This window comes from Myotis nattereri, assembly GCF_964212035.1.
Source record: "Myotis nattereri genome assembly, chromosome: 1".
NCBI classification, from domain to species: Eukaryota; Metazoa; Chordata; class Mammalia; order Chiroptera; family Vespertilionidae; genus Myotis; species Myotis nattereri.
Genome location: NC_138075.1, coordinates 42,043,251 through 42,064,119, shown reverse-complemented (window position 1 = coordinate 42,064,119; position 20,869 = coordinate 42,043,251). Strand labels below are relative to the sequence as shown.

The 20,869-nt window shown below is 42.7% G+C and overlaps 1 protein-coding gene across 7 annotated transcripts in view; it reads right to left on the bottom strand.

Annotated features, from left to right (window-relative positions):
- TRIM9 (tripartite motif containing 9) overlaps window positions 1-20,869 on the bottom strand; it is a 92,633-nt gene that overhangs the window by 6,310 nt on the left and 65,454 nt on the right. For 2 of the 7 annotated variants that reach the window (XM_081098806.1, XM_081098807.1), the window contains 6 exons: window positions 18,097-18,254; window positions 16,505-16,643; window positions 4,241-4,429; window positions 1,766-1,807; window positions 1,324-1,347; window positions 211-514 (listed from right to left, as the gene is read on the bottom strand). In XM_081098806.1, the coding sequence (XP_080954932.1) occupies window positions 211-514; window positions 1,324-1,347; window positions 1,766-1,807; window positions 4,241-4,429; window positions 16,505-16,643; window positions 18,097-18,254 (856 nt within the window). The remainder of the gene's footprint in view (window positions 1-210; window positions 515-1,323; window positions 1,348-1,765; window positions 1,808-4,240; window positions 4,430-16,504; window positions 16,644-18,096; window positions 18,255-20,869) is intronic. The other 5 variants (XM_081098808.1, XM_081098809.1, XM_081098810.1 and 2 more) reach the window with 3 other exon arrangements.

Genomic DNA, 20,869 nt, shown 5'->3' with positions numbered 1-20,869 from the left:
AGGAAAGAGCTATGTCTCTGCCATTCTGTGAGCAAACAAGCAAACACAATACCCACCAGGATGTTCTCAGTTAAGACTAGTAGAACTCCTGCGCTACTGCCCGACCTCGACCTCCTTAATGTTGTCTATTTAATAGGCCTTTGAAGTTGGGCTCTCATTCTTGACCAGAAGCCAACGTGAAGAAGGCTTGGTTTGGGGGCTGCAGGGTACCTGTTGGTGTGCGAGTTGTTGTGCATGAACCAGCTCCGGTTATTGTCCACATACATTGCCCAAGCTTTGTCGTCCTTTCCTAACATCACATCCTTCATCACGTCGATGCGAGCCACGCCAAAGGCAGGGTCGGGGTGGTTGTCGTAGCGGTCCACAGTTATCTCCCAGTAGTGGACACCCTTGGAGAAGCCGGTCTTCCCCAGTACCACCCGGTCATCGTAGCTGCTGCAGGTCACAGTCAGGTTGTCGTTGGAGAAGATGATGTCCGAGTGTGCTGAGCCGGGGTCAAAAGCAAACCAGGCCACTGGGAACAAGAGAAAGGAGTGGGGTTAGCGAGATGGACACGGTGAGCCCAACACCATACCAGGCTCCTGGGCGGCTGAGGGGCGCCGTGTCCCATGTTCATGCTGCCATGCAGGAGGGAGGCGTCCGGGGCCAGAAGGGGCTGTGAGTGAGCTGACAGGGGCCACATCCTGGGGGCTGGGACTCTCTGCGCCCGGAAGCCGATGGAAGGACACCCGACCGATTTAGCAGGGGTTACCTGGCTCAGACTGCACTCCCAACCAGGTGATCCGGGAGTGGAGTGGCATCGATTTTGGAAGGTGCAAGTCCCTTCACCCAGTGACTGGCAGACAGTACACCAGAGACATAAAGTGAGAGGGATGCGCTAAGATGCCTGTGTGGCCCTGAGGCAGGGAGGCTAGGATCTAGAGCCCTGGATGGAGGAGGGATAAACACACTGTGAAACCAGGAAACATTCCTTCGCAGAACTCCATAAATCTAGTCATTTTTAAAATGTCCTCAGTGCTAGTGAAAGCTCAGAAAAGCTGCGAAGCTCTCAGAGACATGAACAGATTTTCCTGAGTGCTTGTGATGTGGACACAAGACAGGCTGCATCCTTCATAACTTAAACATGCAGTTTGTAGGAGGAATTTGGGACACGAGGTGCAGATAGAATGACGTCTTTGTCCACATTGCTGCGCCCCGAGTTCTAAATGCCGCCTGCTGATCACACACTCTAGAGGGAAGTCACTGCTGACTTATGGAACCTGTGAGCCACCTCACAGGCACTGTGGTCTTTGCTATTTGTAACAGAATAAGTTTATTTCATACCTGCCAACAGCTTTTTAATGTCAACTGTTGTCATTCCAAGTGAAAGGCATGGGAGAGAGAAATAGGAAGCAAAATTGACATTGATAAGAAAACATAGCTCTTTTGATAGGCTAATACCAAAAATGGGCTCAGTTTTAAACTCTAGGAACACCACAACAGTTGGTCTGACTATCTTTACCCACACTTAGCGCTCATAAAGAGTGCTTTGCATGGATGTATATGTAAGAAAACTGGTCAGAAAAAGTAATCTTTGAGGTATAAAATTAAAATACAGGTATCTTTTCCATATTTCTAAATATTTGAGAAGCTATTATAATGGTATTTGAATGACAATTAGACAATTTTATTGACATAAAAGAAGCTATTGCCATTTATTTTGTGAAGGAAATTGAGCATACCAATCACACAGGTAATAGATAACAATTACAATAGGTATACTTGCCTAATTGAGAGTAAGGTGCAGATTGTGGCTCAAAATTGCATCCTATAAAGAGATACTACACATCAAAGCTATGAAACAACAACCACGTTGATAATAATTATTTGCTTACACTTAAAAAGCACCTGCTGAATAAAGTCACCAGAGGCTTGATTCATGAAAAACCAAAGCCCTTTTATGTTAGTTTACTTGCTGAGTCAAGATTGCTTTTCTGCTTTTTTGAAACAAGAAGTACCTCTTTTTTTTCCCATTTAATAAATATTCCTCTAATTTGTACAGCTTAAATTTTCTCCTTCTTCAAATTCAATCGTTTCCACATTAAGAAGGATTACTGTTTAGAAATGAGAAAAGTTCATCCCATTGAAATGGGAGAAAATGCTGGATCTTGAGAAAACTCCATTCTATATCACTATTCCATGCACTTCTAACTCGGGTTAGGCCTTTGTTGTGACTGGCCCCAAGTTAAATGATACGCATGTAATCAAATGGGAAATGTAATCTATATGCTAATAAATACATCTGATAATTATTAATAATGACGTGAATGAAATATAATAAAAATGTCTTCATCTTCTCAGGTTGTTTTACTACCTCCTTCCCATTTAAGGAAGAGGTGGGGGATTGGTGGATGGTGGGGGTATGAGTGATCTCAGAGATAGTTTAGAATCACCTCTGGAACTTTTCCAACTACCACCTTTCCTTAAGATTTGGTACCCCTACCTGCCCCATGAGAAGTTGCATTGGGTGGAGGAAGCAGTCTTGTATTAACATGTTCAAAGATGTGAGAACTATAATTTCAAGTGGTGCCAGGGACTGCTTAGATGAGCACTAGGGTATCCCCGAGAGAGGATAATTTAATTTGTTTCAATGTATAAGACCCTAATATATTAACTTGTAAAACAATTGAAGGATGATACACTGAATTAAAAGAATTTCAGAAGAATTAAGAAGGGAACTTAGAAAGGACTAATAATTAAGTTAAAAGCAAAATTTAAAGATTTTGAACTTACTTGTTTTTGGTTACTCTGGAATGAATTTGCACACAAAAGAATAATTTTCTCCTGAGAACACATGGAGTTTTAAAACCGAATTTCATATCCAGCTTTGGAAGCAAATTTGTAGAATCCCAACAGGGCTTTTAACACGTTTAAATGAATCATGCCTTTGTGCAAGTCTTTTTCAAAACAAGTTTTGTGAAATCTTTTTACACTACTTTAAACACACTGTCAAACATTCAAGATTCAACGATACAACTAGAACAGTGCAAACAGCCATCAGTTACCCCAAAACCCACATTTCATTTTATTCTTGAGACAATATACATTACAGAGACTATTACAATATTCCAGTACATTAGACACAAGTGAAAAGAATTCCATAACAAAGCATGTCTGAAAGCCAGTAGTGCACAGAAAAACAATAAGAAACGTAAAAGCACAAAGAAAAATGTCATTTTAAAGAGAGCTTGAAGTCCCTGCATCCTTTTTGCACTGTCATGCTGTGGTCTTCTTCATTCCAGGATGTGGGATGAGCAAAAAGAATAAAATAAGAAACAAAAGAAACCTTTGGAAATGTGAAATGTGCATCACGTGTCTCCATGATTACAATATAGTCCTGAAGAGATCAAATAGGTCTGCATCGTAGATGTTTAAAGTTTCTACTTGCTAGACAGTTCACTGCATGGTAGCACAGGTCTAGCTTTCCTGCAGTCAGCCTAGAGCCCTATCACAACCTGCTTGGCTATGGGAAACCTCTGGGGAGGCCAGACTTTTCAATGACTCAGATCTTTGGGCCTTAAGCTAGTTAAGGGCTTCTCATTCAGCTAGTGGTGGTCCCTGCCCTTTGCTTGGAAAAAAACAACAACCCAAAACCCAGCCTTAAGCCCAACTGTTCTACCAGTGAGCACAGGCTTTTGCAGAAAATGTTTTTACTTTCTACCCTCTGGTTTGCTTATTTGTATGATGCATTCTGCTGTTGGTGTTGCTTTGTCTTATTTTTTTCAATAAAGATCTCTTGAGTCTATGTTTAATCAGACCACTCCAGGCAGGATGCACTGATCCAGTGCCCCAGACAGAGCTGGTTTCCTGGATACAGCAGGGTTGCAAACCTCTAAGGCCTCCCCTCAGCCAGCTCCTGTGCCGTGCTATGCCACTGCGTATGATGCCAGAGCAGGCTGTCCATGGTGGTACCAGCTTGTGCAAAAAAGAACAACTTCACTCATCGCTTTCCAATGCCATTGTACATTGACCACAACTCGATGGGGGGCGGGGGGGGGGGAGCATCCTCACACCACACAAACAAGACCACCACAAAGCTCCATGGGCCAAGTGCCCCTCATATCAAAGCAGGCCACAAACATCGAGACTCGCTCATGGCCGGCTCCACGCACATGAATGGCAAATACAAAACAGCTGTTTCAGAGATGCCTTCAAGGCACAGAGATCAATCAAGAGGAAAGGTCGGAGGGGCTCAGCTCACCCGGTGCATTGAGAGACTGTAAGGAGGAATGCAAGCTCAGCTGGTGGGGTGAGGATCGGAAATCAAAGTAGGATCTCCCGGGAAAGCTGGGCTGTAGATTTAGGGTGGAGGAGAAAGGACTCATTCTACGGAGCGGCAATCTTTCCGAAGGCACTGGAAAAGGGAGTGTCTGTTCTTCTGAATCTGTGTCTAAACGTAAGATCAATGCAAACTGGAGATCAGAAATCTGCCCCCTGCCCGTGCACAGTTCCCCAAGACCGGCCTCACCAATGCATCTGTACCAAGCCTCCTCCAGCCCGCCGTTGTCACAGGCATTTCCTAACCCAGAATGGCTTGGGCTGGGAGGGAATTCTAGGCAGGTCAGAACCCAAGACCAGACGGAGGACGTCACATACAGTTGTTTTCACTTCCCCCAATTTTTCATGGAAGAGAAAGTTCCCTTTTAATGAAATATTTTAGAGTTGTAATTAGAAACTTTAGAGGTAAATTTTACCCAGGAGTGAAGAAAAGATTAATATTTCACCCTCTTCAGCTAGTTCTGAAGTTGCTACCTCTTAAGGGGTTTCTACTTAGGAGGTGATGATTTTTACCAACTCTCTGCTGTTCCACATTTTCCCTCTTCTCTCCATATATATTTTTTTCCATTTCAAAATGGATGATTTTTCTATACCAGCACACTCGAGACTTGCTCTTTGGATAGGCGAGGAAAATAGGGCTGACCATTGCAGAAGGAGTCTTACCTCTGTTTCTGAGTTATGATCAGACCCTAGGGATGCCCCTTGAACATCTCTGGTTCTCTAATAATAAACAAACTGTGGGCAATGGTGAGGTGAACTGGTGGCAAAAAAAGGTCTTTATGTTCAGATAGTCAGATCTGCTGTGAAGATCACTATTACACCAGAGAAAGGACTCACCAATTACTTGATCTGGCTTTAGAAGGGCTTGTGAGGTAGTTTCTCTAAATTACTAAATTCACTCCTTTCTCTTTTGTCAATCAATAACTGGTTCTTTGCAGTCGGGTGGTCTGGGCAGAGATTGATGTTTTACCAAATGGGGCCTTCTTAGAACATAGTTTGATAGTCATAATTTAGCAACTACACATGACATGATTGTAAGAGTCAATGTCCAAAACCAACAAGGAACTTTCTTCCCATTGAAAAAGTAATTTTACTTCAATGGCCAGAGGGTGTTCTTGAGGATATTTTTCTGGGTTGAGCCTGGTTTGAACACACCCTTTATCCTGTGAAAATGCTATTATGTTCAAGCAAAAAACTGAGTGCATGTTTGTGGAATATGATCTTCCTTGAAGGGCTCAGAACAGGGGCCTTGGTGGGTTTTCATTTTAATACTGTCAAGAGTCGCCTCATTTTCATTTCTGAACTTAGAATAAGAAAGTTAGCTTTTTAGGCTTTAGACTTATTCTTGAGGGGATTTTTTTTTTTTTTAAAGAAAAGTATAAACCAGATCTCAGAGAAAAGGAATTGCTGTTTATGGACCTAAGACATCATGGTCCCAACGAGAATATATTTAAATTTTCCTCCACCTAAACTTTATATGGTTTGGATGATTTGACATATAGGATCATGTCTTTCTTCAGAAATAGTAAATAAGAATTAGTTCCTGTTATAATTATCTCAAGGGGAAATTAGTCTTTTAGTTTAATGGGAAAATTTGAAAAACAACAATACAGCACCACAAACTGATGTGGACTTCTTTTAGGGAGAAAAGGCATTTACAGTATATTCTTGTCAATAAAAGATCTTTTATTGAAAAAAAATCTCTGGTAACAATCAATTTATTATATTGAAAATAGTTGTTGCTTTAAAAATTAAGAGAAAGGGCATATATAGTAAAATTAATTTCAGAGTATATCAAAACCCCAAATACTCATCTGAAAATCAGTGAAAAGATATGTACTGAATCCAGACCTTGGGAGCATATATGAGCACATCATGGATTGTACTTACCTTTTCTATTCTCAGCACCAGGAAAAAAAAACTTAAAGTTGGTGAGGATACCACTCCATGGGGTGAGGAGTGAGGGTAGCTATCATTATTCATGGGATTAATAGCTCAACACTAAAATAGTATTGTTTTTCTATCTTTTTATGAGGATCCATTGTTTATTGATGACCCAGTTTTCCTTGACTCCTCTTATTCTTGAAGTATGCCCTCTATTCAGGAAGGATTATTTAATAACCACATTATCCAACCGTCCATTTCTGTCTTTGAGTTTTTCCCACCTATGGCCACCCACACCCTACCAGCTGGGCTCTTACCCCATGTTCTCTAAGGAGCATCTCAAATGAATTGCAAGAGAGAGAACACATTCCGCATGAGTGTCTTTATGCCCATTCCCATGAGCACTTAGTGCAAATGTTTGGTCTGCTGCCTACGGACCATCTATGCCACTTGATATTATCTTGGTTGCAGGAGTCTTAGAGGGAAGACACATGGTGGTAACATCTGAGGAGCAATCATCAAACTCCCTCTTGAAATCCCCTGCATTGAGAAACTCATCATCTCAAGGCAGCTCATTGGTGTATAGTTATTGCTTATATAGGTTTGGAAATGCCTCTTAGGGAGCTCCAGTCATCATTTGTAGCATTACTACCTGGGATCACACAGAACAGATCACTAGGTCTTCAAGTATTTGCAGGCAGTCACCAATCCCCTTTAGTTCTTTCCTTTTTCTGGGATAAGTAGAATCTATTTCTGATCTTCCTTCTATGGTAAGGTTTTCAAAGCTTTAATCTTGTCATGCCCTTCTGGACATATTTAAAGACATGAACCAAAGACAATAAGAAAAATTGGGAACTGTATGTCACTCCCTTGTTTGGTTGAATCACATAACTCACATTGTGCATACACACAGCTAGACATGTATGTATTTTGTGTTGTAGCATGGGATGCAGAAAGTATGTACATCTCACTCCCCCCCACCCTCTTCAAAGCACAAATATTGAGACCTGGAGAAGGCTTCTCAGCCATTAGTATTCTATTAGTCAAGAGACAAACAGGATGAGATTATCTTTTTTCCCCCCAGAACACATGATGCAAAGCCATGTTTCAGTTCATAGCTAATGTCCAGGATGATGATCATTGGTTTTTAGCATGTAGACCACTAGAGAAAGACAAGTACATCCTTCAAAGGCTTTATGTTCCTGTCATGTTTCATCCCATGCAGTGATCCTGTCTGCTAAGTAAAAAGAGTAAAGAGCAATGGAAAACAGTGTGGCAGCTGCATATTGGTGTGACCACTCTAGGCATATCTGTGACACTGGGATGGGGATTGTGTTCATAATTGGAATAGGTCAAGACACTTTCCATCAACTCTGACATGGACCATCATTTTCCTCTTGCCCTTGTCTGGACTGCTTTCCCTTCTCACCTGGGGTTGTGGGATCAAGAATTATCAAAGCAAGTTTGGCTGGTGGACCTCATTTATTGCCTACTGACTTTTGGGTTTGAGGTGAAAAAAGAATATCTGAGTGGTACTTCTGTTTGGCTAACTGTATATTTCTTTTATTTATTAGCTAACATTTATTGAACAACCACCATGTGCCAAGTATTGTATTAGAACTAAGCAGCCAGGAAACATGAACCGCCAGGAAAGCTGACCATAGAAAAAGAATAATTTAGAGAAAGTCTGTGTTTCATAGTATTGATTAATTTTTCACTCTTCTGGGAGTAGAGCTTCTTGACTGATTCCAACATATACAAAGCACTAAAGATTTCTATGGACATCATAGAATATTGTGGAAGTGTAAATACAGTATTGGAGGTGTCCTTTTTGAAATTCAAAGAGGAAAGGCAAACTGACAGGGGATCCTTCTGATAGCGTGTGCTACTCCAGCTGCCTCTGTGCCCTGGTGGATTCCTGGTGGTCTCCCTGTCTGCTAGTGAACAGCTTGGTAACTTCAGCAGCCCTTGGGCACTGGTCTAGTGAGACAGCTGCATTTCAGAGCACAGTAAAGCAAGAAATGTCACTAAGGACAGTGCGAGCAGCATTAAAGGTGAGTTTCAGTTCAATGATAAGCCAGCTGGAAAAGAATTTGCATTTGTTGGGAAGATTTTCAAAGAGAGAAAGAAATGAATGAAGGAGGTCGAGTTTCCTTCAATGGCCTAATAAGCATCCAGAGTCACAGTGATGTCCACTGGCATATAATTTCCAGTGGAAGGTGGTATTTTAAATTTTCATAAGTGTGGCATTAATTGCAGTTGAGAAGTGAGAAACAAATCTGTTTTGAAACCTTTTATAAGAACAAATGCAACAGCCTCTGACTACCACTGGGATGGCTGCATACTTTGTCCCCAACTCCTCCACTCCAATTGACAATACCATGGCATTATTTCTAAGGAACTATCATCAGAAGAACCAAAAATCCCTGTTTCACACAGATAAAAGAGGTTCCAAAGGACTAACCTGCTCCCCAGAGTGTCAATTGCAAAGCACATTCCTCAGAACAAAAAATAGGGTCTGACTCCAATTTGGCCCAATGGAAACCCTCAGGAAGTTCCCTGGGATACGGTGCATGTTCTCAGAATTAAAAGGAACTGAGTGTCTCTCCTTTCTTGGCTCTGAGACCTGTCATCATGCCTTTCACCTTGGACGTGATAAAATCCGCCCAAATTTGTTCAGGAATGATTTACCTGCCATGAGGATTTTGCTCTGAAAATGCACGTTCTCCTAACGAAATTACGTTGGGAGAGGCTTTAGGAAAAGCAAAACAGAGGCATAGGAAAAGTACCTACAGTGAACCATACTTTTCCTGATGTGATCCCTAGTCAGCTGTCTCCTATTAGTGTTGAAATTTCAGTAGCACAGGCAGATCTCTAAGACCCAGGAAGACCCTCTGAGGAAGTGGGAGCTGTCTACACCTGTTCATAGCATTTCCTGAAGTAGTTAACAGCTTTCAGGAGTAATTTTGAAGAGAGAAGCCAGGGGAAAAAAAAACCAGAGGGTACTTACTATAGGTCATCTGCTGTCAATCTATAGACAAAAACAACAAACAAACAAAAACCCGAAAAGACCCCAGAACAACAACAAACTGAAATCCTGAGAGATTAAAGGACACATCCAAGCCTTTAACTATGACAGGACAGGAGAGGGACCCAGGCAGGATCAATTCCTGGTGCATAAAATTTTGGAGGTGGCAATGCCATTGTTGTTGTTGGAAATATATAAAAGGTAAATTTATGCTACATGGGGCACACACCAGTGGTCTCACTGGTGACCGAGGTTTGTGTAGATGACTTAATATCGGTCTCCAAACTCCGTACTTACTGAGGATTAATCTTCCTTCTCTAAATAGAGTAATTCTGTGAACGGATTGAAAGGCAAACATATCACTCCTCTCTTTGGAATTTTGGCCAGAGAGGCTGGGCGGGCTTAGGCACTCTCTATGGCTGTTTCTGAGATTAGATGAGGTTTCCCATCCCCCCACCTTACAGGTTGCAACTTCTCTGGCGGAGGGATCTCAGGACATCAGGGTCTGAGAGTGCAACACTTACGCTGGCCCCAAATCACCACAAAATACCTATAAAGAGATTTAGGACAGATGCATTGGGGGCTATTCTGGGGCTACATTCCATCTATGCCACTGACTATTCTCTGGGTTATTTCCTTTGATGTGTGGGAGGAGCTCTCATAGTAGAAGGGGTAGTGTGATGCTGAGTCTAACGGAACAAAAGGCATTTTGATCTTTATGAGTAATGCCTTCTCTGTCCTCTTTTAGAAAGCAGTTTCTAAGATGTAATTTGAAGACCCCAACCCCTTTATTGTCAGTCATTAGATAAAGCAATCCTAGAAGGTGTTGGGGAGATGGCTCCCATGGACATTCAACTAAGAAAATGCTTACTTTCTCGGGGCTCTGAGCACCTCTTTGCTGAGGTGCTGGAATTTGCAGCCTTATCCATAGTCTCAAAATGTGGCCCCAACATTCCTTTTCTTTCCCAGGCAGCCAACTGTCTCTGCCAACCAAGAGCAGCAGCCGCTGGTACCTAATGGGTTGGAGGACCTGTCTAGGAGAACGCTCACTGGGATGGGGTTGGGGGTCTAGAGGAAGCACAGAGACAGGCCCGGAGGAGGAGCTCAGATATTATGCTGGAAATGACCACCTCACACCTTCTTTTTAAAAGTAGGAATGTTGCTCTTTTCAAAAACACTCTCACATGACTCCTCTTTCTGCCTGGGGTTTCTGGATAGACATGTGAGGCAGCTACACAATGCTGCTTTGTTTTGACAAGATGTTTGAACACCTAGCAGACACACTTAGGGTTGCTTCCTCTCCTGCCTTCCCTTTAGCTGAGAGCAAGTAGCACTGATCTAGTGTCAAACTTAGGATTGCTTTCTCCTCTTTCCTTCCCTGTAGTGGAGAGCAGATAGACTGTTCAGACTACACTGGGCTGCACATCGGAAGCTGAAAGGCCGGGTCTGACAAGTTACATAACCTTTCAGAGGCTGCACCTTCCCATACATAGAGTGGTGCATTAATGATAATGATAGAGTGTGTGGTAGGTAGAACAATGGCATGCCCCAGAATGTCCACATCCCAATGGGTACAGAGGTAGAGTCTAAAGTCTATGTAGCTGTCATTTTTCATGGGATATTTTAATGGACAATGAAGAGGGTCTTAGAAGTGTGACACAAAATGATCAGAGGTGTTTTTTTTGTTTGTTTTTTGTTTTTTTTTGGGGGGGGGGCTTATTTTATATTATGACTAGAGGCCCAGTACACAAAATTCATGCACTCGGGGGCGGGGGTTCCCTCAGCCCAGCCTGTGCCCTCTCACAGTCCCAGAGCCCTCAGGGGATGTCCAACTGATGGCCTAGGCCCCACGGGAGTGGGCCTAAGCTGGCAGTTGGACATCCTTAGTGCTGCTGCAGAGGCAAGAGAGGCTCCTGCCACTGCTGCTGCACTCACCAGCCATGAACCCAGCTTCTGGCTGAGCGGCACTCTCCCTGTGGGAGCGCACTGACCACTAGGGGGCAGCTCCTGCATTGAGCATCTACCCCCAGTGGGTAGTGCACATCATAGTGACCAGTTGTTCCGCCGTTTGGTCGGTTTGCATATTAGCCTTTTATTATATAGGATTCCACAAAGCCTTCTGAGGTATATCTAATACTTCATTACCAAAGATTCCAGATAATATACTAACTTTTAAAGGTGTTAGATGAAAATATTTCTAAAATGCATTACATAACTTCTTACCCAGAACATAGGTCATAGCATGTTCTTTTGATATTTTTTTTTTGTCTGTTCAGTTTTTCTAGCTATCTTTCCTGCTCAGTGCTACCAATAGCCTCAACTCACTTCTATACCAAATCCTTCTTCTCTCTTCTAATGTGATGCTTCGGGTGCTCTTCATGAATGGGTCAGGGAGGCCAGTGAACTGTGCGTAAACCAAAAGTAAGTGAGAAGTGAGTGAGGCCAAGGGCTCTGCTGTGAGGATAACACAGGCGCTTCTATGCCTGAACTTCTTTTTCCTCCCAATCAGAGATCACTATGGCTCACTTCTTGGTTGTAAGATGACTGTCCTGACTGTAGGGTAGATAGCTTTAGAGAGGTCAGGTGGTGCCATAGTTTTTAGATGCTCTGAGTCAGGTGCCATGCAGTTCAGGAAGGAGGAGGACTAAAACCCATACGTACTGAAGCAGGGACTATGCCTTATGCATCTCTGTGGTTCTGGGGCCCAGCCCAGTGCCAGACAACATTGAGGTGCTCAGTAATGAATGAATGATGTCCTTTTCACAGTCACCTTAATGCAGATTTTGAAGTTTTGGGCTTGCATACAGTTATTCCCTTAGGATTTCTCTATCCCTCTCTCTTCTCTGGGAAGTCTTCTCTTCCCTTTAGATCATGTTCATTTTCCCTGCAATGTGTTGTGATGTATTTCAAGTAACTCTTAGATGTAAAACAGTCATTAAAATATACATTTAAAAACCCCTCTTTTAATGCTAGCTGAAATAAGTCAGACAGAGAAAGACCAAATACCATATGATTTCACTTATATGTTGAATTTAAAAAACAAAATAAACAAAAAAATAGAAACAGACTCATAGATACAGAAAACAGACTGATGGTTACTAGAGGGGAGGAGGATTGGGGGAACTAGGAGAAAAATGTGAAGGAATTAAGAAGTACAAATTGGTAGTTACAAAAGTACAGCATAGGGAATACAGCCAATAAAATTGTAATAACTCTAAGGTGCCAGGTGGGTACTAGAAATATTGGGGTTCTCACTTTGCAAAGGATATGATTGTCTAACCACTATGCTGTACACCTGAATCTAATACAAAATAATATTGAATGCAAACTGTAATGGAAAAATAAAATTGAAAAATTCAAATAAAAGACCTAATCAGATACAAAAATAACAAAAAAATATAATCCCCTTGTAAAACCTTCCAAAAATCCCTTCTTTTAGAAACATTTGTACTTTTAGGAGAGGCTGCTGGTAGGTCAAAATGAAACTCTAAGTAGTAGAATTAGTGTAAAATGAAATGGTTCATACATTTCTGGTGTAAAATCTATTTAAAAGGCAATTTGGAAACACAGATCAAGGGCCTTAAAAATGCTTGGTCCATAATGCCACTTCTAGGAAGTTGTCCAAGGAAAATAACCTTTTCACACAAAGATTTGTGTTAAAGAGTATTTATTACATAGCGGGTGCAACCCTTCCTGTCCTAATCCCCTGGAGGCGTGGTGAGCACAGCGCCACCTCTGCTGAGAAGGCTGCGGAGAGCAATTCCCTGGCTCTGAGATCTGAGGCTGTCAGGGAGACCTCCTCCTTCAGCCAGTTAACAGTCTCCATAAAGTATGTGGCCCCAGGAATATTGCCTTTGGTCTATTTCATTTTCTCTTCAGATTTAAGAAAAAGAAAAAAGTATAGTCTATTTAGATAGGCAGAGGGGAGATAGGGAAAAATACACAGAATATTTCCTTTTCTTTTTCTTGTTCTTCGGTGGTTTCTTTTTTTAAGAGTAGTCTCCCAGACTGAGTCCAGAACTCTACGTATTAAGAAGATCTTGTTACACAATGTTCACATTCTTAATTGCTTACAGTTCTATTTCTTCTTAAGTCAGGGTAATTTGGTTTAGAATACAACAGACCTTATTTGTATGACTGTTTTAGGTACATCCCCAAGAACTTTGCTTGTAAGGAACTAACCAAACATACATTTGCCTTTCCTCTGCTCTTTTAATAACACATTCTTTATCATTTTCATCGAATTAAATTATTTTTCGTTGCTGTCCTGACCAATTCCCTATACAAATTACGTCTTCCCTTTCCCCTCTCTCACACTGTTTATCATAACTTGCAAATATGCAACTGTTGGTGCGTCTATTTCTTTAAGGCCTGTCTCTCTTCCTAGACAGCAGGGGGAGGTCTGCTTCACACTCTATACCCACAGCCTGCTTACTCAGAGGGTAGTTATCAAACACTGTCCAACAAATAGATCAATACACAAACACATTTGATTTTGAAAAAAATGACGAGAGTTCATAACAATGTGGGCATCTGATCTTCCCTAATGTTACCTTTAGATCAGCAGAAATTTTTGTGATTGTTCAGAAGAGTGTAAGTGAAAAGTGCTTTAAACCTCAGACGAAATTCATGTAAATTCAAGTTTGACTTGCAATCACCTATGAATTGTATTCTGTGATACAGACGTCTTTGCTTTGAACTTTGGAAAGGGGTTTTAACTCTTGCTAAGAAGAATGCAAAAGATTGTATTATAGTAGAAAGCGAAAACCAACCACCCCTTTACCTCCAGTAGCAGCAAAGAAAAAATATATCTGAAGCAAACCTTTCCAGAAATTATAGGAAATAATATTAATAAAGCATAAGCTCAGTTAATATATCAACACTCCATTAATGGCATTTCCTCACTGATTTCTAAAAAACAAAGACGATATAATTTTTTTTAATTCTATAGGCTTTCTGTATTGTTACAGATTAATTAAATCTTTTTTTTTAAAAATAAGCTATTCATTATATTTTTCCTTGTTTTCTAAATCTTGTCTCACTGTTTGAATGAGTTAGAATGAGGGAGAAACAAATAGAACAAACCAAAGTTATGGAGAAGGCATATGTGTGTGAACTTTATTTCATCATGAGAAAATCACTTCTGTGCAGTAACAGAGGATACTGGTTTCTACACGATGATAAGGTTGTCTTTGTAGTTAGATACATACCTTATATTTGTATACAATATATAAAATTCATGGAGGAAATTATTTCTACAGAACAGTTTCTTTGTTGGAAGAGGCCTTGTTCCATTAGTTTCTTTTAGAAAACGACCCCCAGTTCTGTGACTGTGGTACCAAGGTCGCAGTTCCAACTTTGTAATTTATTAGACACTGCATCTTATGGACATTAAGTGAAAGCTACAAACTACATCCTCCTGCAGGATGAAAAGAGAGACGTGAGTGCTCAAGCTGCTAAGCTGATAACTGGTTTTAGCAGAAAAGTATGATTTCCACGATGTATTAGGAGTAGAAGTAGCGTCCCAGTAAGTCTGATGACATGGATTAGTGACATTAGTAGCGAATGGTCTCCCTGCTCTGACGGCATGCACCTCACCCTTTAGTCACACATCCTGTCCACATGGAAATGAGGCCATCGCCCTGCAGGGCCTTCGGCATGGCATCTCGGAGGAACTCTGGGAGGGCAATAGCAGTTACCATCGGACTGTGGGGAAAGAGGCAGCTGCTCTCAAGCTGATAGGGCATCCCAGAGAGAAGATGCTAAGATGGTCATCCCAGGGAGACCCTAGCTACCACATCCCCTGTAATCCAAATGGAAATAGACCACGTGGACATTTTGCCCTTGAAGAAATCCTTCTCTTTGAATAGCATCCCTCGATGCTATTACACTAACGACTGTGCCCCACACATGGTTTTCATGGCCAGGGGCCTATCAACCGTGCTGTGGGATTTGAAGTTGTGCTTGTTTTTAACCATGTGAACCATTTCAGGGGCGATTGGCACAGGCTGAGGTTTGTGGAAAGTGTGTGTGTGTGTGTGTGGGGGGGGGGGGGGGAGGGGGCGGGGAGGAACCCACCACCATAGGTCTTTTAGCTAACTGACAGTGGTCGGCAAACTCATTAGTCAACAGAACCAAATATCAACAGTACAACGATTGAAATTTCTTGTGAGAGCCAAATTTTTTAAACTTAAACTATATAGGTAGGTGCTTTGTTATTAACTTAATTAGGGTACTCCTAAGGCTTAGGAAGAGCCACACTCAAGGGGCCAAAGAGCCGCATGTGGCTCGCGAGCCGCAGTTTGCCGACCATGGAGCTAACATCTTGAATTTGACCCAAATCAACATAATTAGTTCTGCAGAGGGACGTTATGGAGAATGCCAGTAGTGTGGGGTCTTCTATGATTAAAATCATACCCAGAAGGTATGATCTGGCACCAACCACAGATACCTCTTCATAGGCTGGAGTTCATGGGTTGCAATTGCGTTTAAAATGAAAATTTTTAAAAGCCTCAGAGGTTATACCTGGCCATCTGAGCTGGATGGCTTGCCTTCGATGACCAAAAATATTTACAGACCAAAATATCTAGAGACTGACTTCATACAGCGTCCCTAGGCATTCTGACCACGCCTAGAGGGACTGGCAAAGACGAAATCGCAAGGTAATGCGGAGTTGCTGGTCTCGTCCTGTCTGGTGCCCACAGGAAGCCTCAGTCCTGGTGCTGCCGGCCTGGGCTTGGGTGTGAAATGGAAGCAGTCCATGCTGGGTGCGCAAGAGTGGCGGGCTGGCCCTCTCTGAACAGCTCCAGCACCCCACCCATCGGCACCACGGTGGGTCAGACACATCCACAGCTGGAAAGAACCTCGGCCCACCCTCGGGAGCAAGCAAGCACTAACAGGCGATTGAGAAGCATCTGGGCAACACTGGCAATGATGTGGGTGGTGGGGAAGGGGAGCCTGCCCTAGCGCCTAGACACATTGGTCTCACATGCGGGGGGACCTTCAGGCCTCCGTGTTTCAGCTTCTTCACCTGCAGCTTATTTAGAGCGTTACCAAAGGGAGCCGACGGCCCGAGCCATTTGAACCGCCGCCGTGGACTCTTTGGTTTGACACATCCACACACCACGGGCTCCCCAGCGCCGGAGAGGACCAGCGGCCTGTGCCAGGGCGCAGAGCGAGTCATGGCCACACTGCGGAGTGCGGCCCTGGCGGGGCTGCCTCCGGCTTAGACGCCTCGCAGCTCTCGCTCTGAGGGATACTGCTGAAGGGCCTTACCCTCGGACGTCTGGAGGACCAGGGTCTTGCTGTACTGGCTGACTCCTGTTTTGTTGAAGGCCTTGACGCGAGCGTTGTACGTGCTGTTGAAGTGAAGACCATCCACGGTGCACATGGTCTCCTTTCCGACATACACTTCCTGAGGGTCGACAAATAACAGGCCACCATTTAACGGGAACCCTTGGGAGGCGTTAGGGGGTAGTGTTGCCCAGTGGTTAGGGGAAAAGTGTTTGGGCATCAGATCTGGCTTTGACTCCTGTGAGCTATTGGGCCATTTAATTGACCTCTTTTAGCCTCAGTTTCCTCACCTGGAAAATGGTTATAGTAATACCCAGCTTATGCGGTTAGTGTAAGGATTATATGAGGTCATATAGGCAAACTGACTAGCATGGTGCCTTGTATTTAGCATGGCACCTTAATGAATGGGAGTTATTAGCAGCGAGGGCTTAAAAAATTAAAGTTGGGTGTCAGAGATAGCATTATACTTGTTATTGTTAGCATATCATTTACACAGTGTATTATACCTATGAGCTCTTTATCCATCAGTGTGATTTGTAAACAACAGATCTGAAAACATGAGGGTGGTCTCCATGCTGGGTTTATAACTCCAATCATGACTTCAGGAACTGTTGCAAGGACTATCCACTCAAAGCCATAGGAGTATAGGTTTTCATCACAGTACAGAATGAAGGGGGAGGAAACAGGGAATGGAGAAAGAATGACATTTCAAAGGCTGAAAATAAATCCTAGCATTATGCATGTTTAGCAAAGGTTAGGCATCTGCCTCCCTCTTTAGCTGCACACTTTGCAACATTATGCTGATGTAATGAGTAAAAATAATTCACGTTCAAAGCACAGCCTTAAAACGTCGACTCTCTGGTGGGACACTAAGGAGACGGAGTCTGGGATGGCAGCATGCTAAGGGTTTCATATGGATGATCTAAATGACTCTTACGAATGTTATTATTATCATCCCCATTGTACAACTGAGGACATGAAGGCTCAAAGAGGCAAGGAATGGGCAGCCACCAGCTCGGCGGTGGAGTTTGGACTTGAATGCAGGCATTCAGATTCCAGAGCTCACAGCACTGCATGAACTTTCTCTTAAGAAGGGCAGGACCATGCCTGGCTGACGTGGCTCAGTGGTTGAGCATCGACCTATGAATCAGGAGGTCATGGTTTGATTCCCGGTCAGGGCACATGCCTGGGTTGCAGGCTCGATCCCCAGTCAGGGGTGTGCAAGAGGCAGCCAATCAATGATTCTCTCTCATTACTGATCTTTCTCTCTCTCTCCCTCTCCCTCCCTCTTCCTTCCTCTCTGAAAATAATAGAAAAGAAGAAGGAGGAGGAGGAGGCGGAAGAGGAGGAGGAGGAGGAGGAGGAGGAGAAGAAAGGCAGGGCCATTTCTATTCAGAGACTCCTTCGTTCATCTCTGATATGATACAAGGAGAAAGCAGGCCTCAGCTGAGGGCAGGCAGACCCTGCCAGATAGCATGTCCCCAGGAGAGGAGGGAGCGTGGGCCTGAGACTGCACGGCGGGGCACTGAGGAAGTCACTGGTTCTGGTTAGCCAGGAATAGGCTCTCTGCTTACCCGGAACTGACCACCATTGCCATCATCCAGCTCCAGAATGTATCCTTCGGCGGGCACCGTGGACAGAGGCGGCTGCTTCCAGGACAGCGTGGCGCTGTTGTTGTGGGTGCAGCACTCCTCCAGCTGTAGGATGGGGGTTGCTGGGACTGGAGAGGAAGCTAAACAGAAATTAGTGTAACCCTGGCTTCTGTTGAACCGCAAACATTTCAGTATCTTGGAATGATAAACATTCCTCTGATAAACAAGTGACTAGACAAAGTATCTGGCCCCGAGAAGGGGGGGGGGGGGTCGCAGAGGGGACCTGACCCGGATTCCCTCCCTGCCTCCAGGAGTGGGGCTGCTTCCAGAGCCACTGTGCTGCCCTCTGCCAAGTCCAGGTGGCACTTCCTCCCCTAACTCAAGGGGAGATGAGTGCTCTGTTCTCACTCCCTTGAGCATCAAAGACACCACCTCTAAGGGAAATGGTTTGCAAGGGGGATCCATTTCCAGTCCAGCCCATAAAAGCCTTTTTAACCTATACCATGGCTGATAAATCTATCATAACATTTATTCTGAGCCCTACATCCCAAGTTTATAAACTTGAAATTGCCTATTCCTGAGGAAGATCTCTGAAACCACTATATTTCTAAGGGCCTGTCATTTCTTTTAAACCAGTGACTCTATTCAAGGCCTTGTGCATATAAGTAGCTAAAACAGTATATTTTTGAAAATTTGGTATCAGTTGACACAAACAGTGATTTCTCAGTTTTGAAACGTCTGAGGAACTTTCATCATTCTTTCAAGGTAGCTATACCTTGAAGACAGCACTAGCTCAAGTCAGTTCTTTCTGCAGGGATAGAACCGTCACATGGGAGCCTAGAGAGCAGGATGGGAGCAACAGGGCCTATCAGGGAGGGTCAGGGTGTCCTCGTGACCTTGGGAGTGTCTGTCACAGTGTTACTTGTCACAACACAGCCCTGTCTCCATTTTGTGCTGAGTCTTCTGTGTTACTTAAAACTGACTTCAGACATACAGACATAGAAATGTTAGGTAACGAATCATGAATCATCCAAGTTCCTATATAAACTCGATATATGTATCTGGGGACAATGTTTTTACCAGTTGCTTAACAATTATTTTTCAGCACCAAAATATGAATTTATTTTTGTAGCACTTTAAAATAGGAGATGAGCCCTGACCGGTTTGGCTCAGTGGATAGAGTGTCAGCCTGCGGACTGAAAGGTCCCAGGTTTGATTCCAGTCAAGAGCATGTACCTTGATTGAGGGCACATCCCCAGTAGGGAGTGTGCACGAGGCAGCTGATCGATGTTTCTCTCTCATCGATGTTTCTAACTCTCTATCCCTCTCCCTTCCTCTCTGTAAAAAATCAATAAAATATATTTCAAAAAATAAATAAAATAAAATAGGAGATGGCAGTTTGGCTCACATCCAGGGACATTTAGATGAACAAAAGCTAATTGTGGAAGAGGTATGCTGTACCCAAACTGGACTCTGAATGTCATGCATTGAATTAAATCTGCTCCCCTTGCCAGTCACCCCAACCCAGAGGATGGTTAATTTAATAGCAATATAGGAAACAGGTTCTATGCTGGGTAACCTATGAAACAAAAGCAGTGACTATATATACCATGAGAGATGTGAAGGTGAAGCAGGTCAGTTATCTTATACTTAAGAAAAGACTGTGATACGTTACGAGAAAACCATGCCTGAGTTACTAGAGCAAATATAATTAAATTAAAATTATGACCCATTAATTCAGTGGTTCTCAACCTTCCTAATGCTACGACCCTTTAATACAGTTCCTCATGTTGTGGTGACCCCCAATTTCATTGTTACAAATTGAACATAATTAAAGCATAGTGATCAATCACAAAAACAATATGTAATTATATATGTGTTTTCCGATGTGAAAGGGTCATTCGACCCCCAAAGGGTGGTGACCCACAGGTTGAGAACCGCTGTGTTAATTGGAGGTGATCAGCTTAGGAAGGGACATTCTGTTTCAAGTGTCAATGGCATAGAGTTCAGATGGATCTTATCAGAGAGCATTGGCATCTGTAGCCCTAGAAATCCCAGAACATCTGGACATGGAGAAAGGAGATACATTCATTGCCTCGTTCAATAGAAAGACTACAGGACTGGATGGAGGAAGGAAGAGAGAGAAGACATAACTCCCTCTAACGATTCTAATGACCATATAAACACAAACAGGTATCACCTATGCGTTGTAATTAGAGGGTTAACTTTAGGTTATTATACATGTTAGGAACTTACTTTGTCATTTAAATATTTTCCATATAAAAGAAATACACTTTAGTATATTAACTGTGGAGTAAAATAAGACAAGTTCAAGCTAACCATTCTTCAAAGGGCTTCTAAAGACAAGGAATGATTCTCCTTGGGGATAGTTGCTCTTAACTGGCCATATTGGTTAGAACTTCCATAAATCAGCAATTTCTAGAACTCTATTTCATTAGCTCCCCTATCAGTCTCATTTTACCTTTGTTCATGTTTCAGAAAAGTCTACATGTCATCAATTTTAAAATCAAAGAATAAGATCACAATAAGAAACCAATAAGATGGTTTCACCTGAATGTACAAATGTTTGCTATGACTGATAAGAAACTCAAATTTCCCTATATGGACATAGGTATAATTAAAATGTTAATTGAAATACATAGTGTCATGTATAATTAAAACATGTGAACCTCACTTACTAGTATAAGTCCTCAGTGGGTACATTTTAAAAGACCAAAAGGGTAGAAAAAAATCT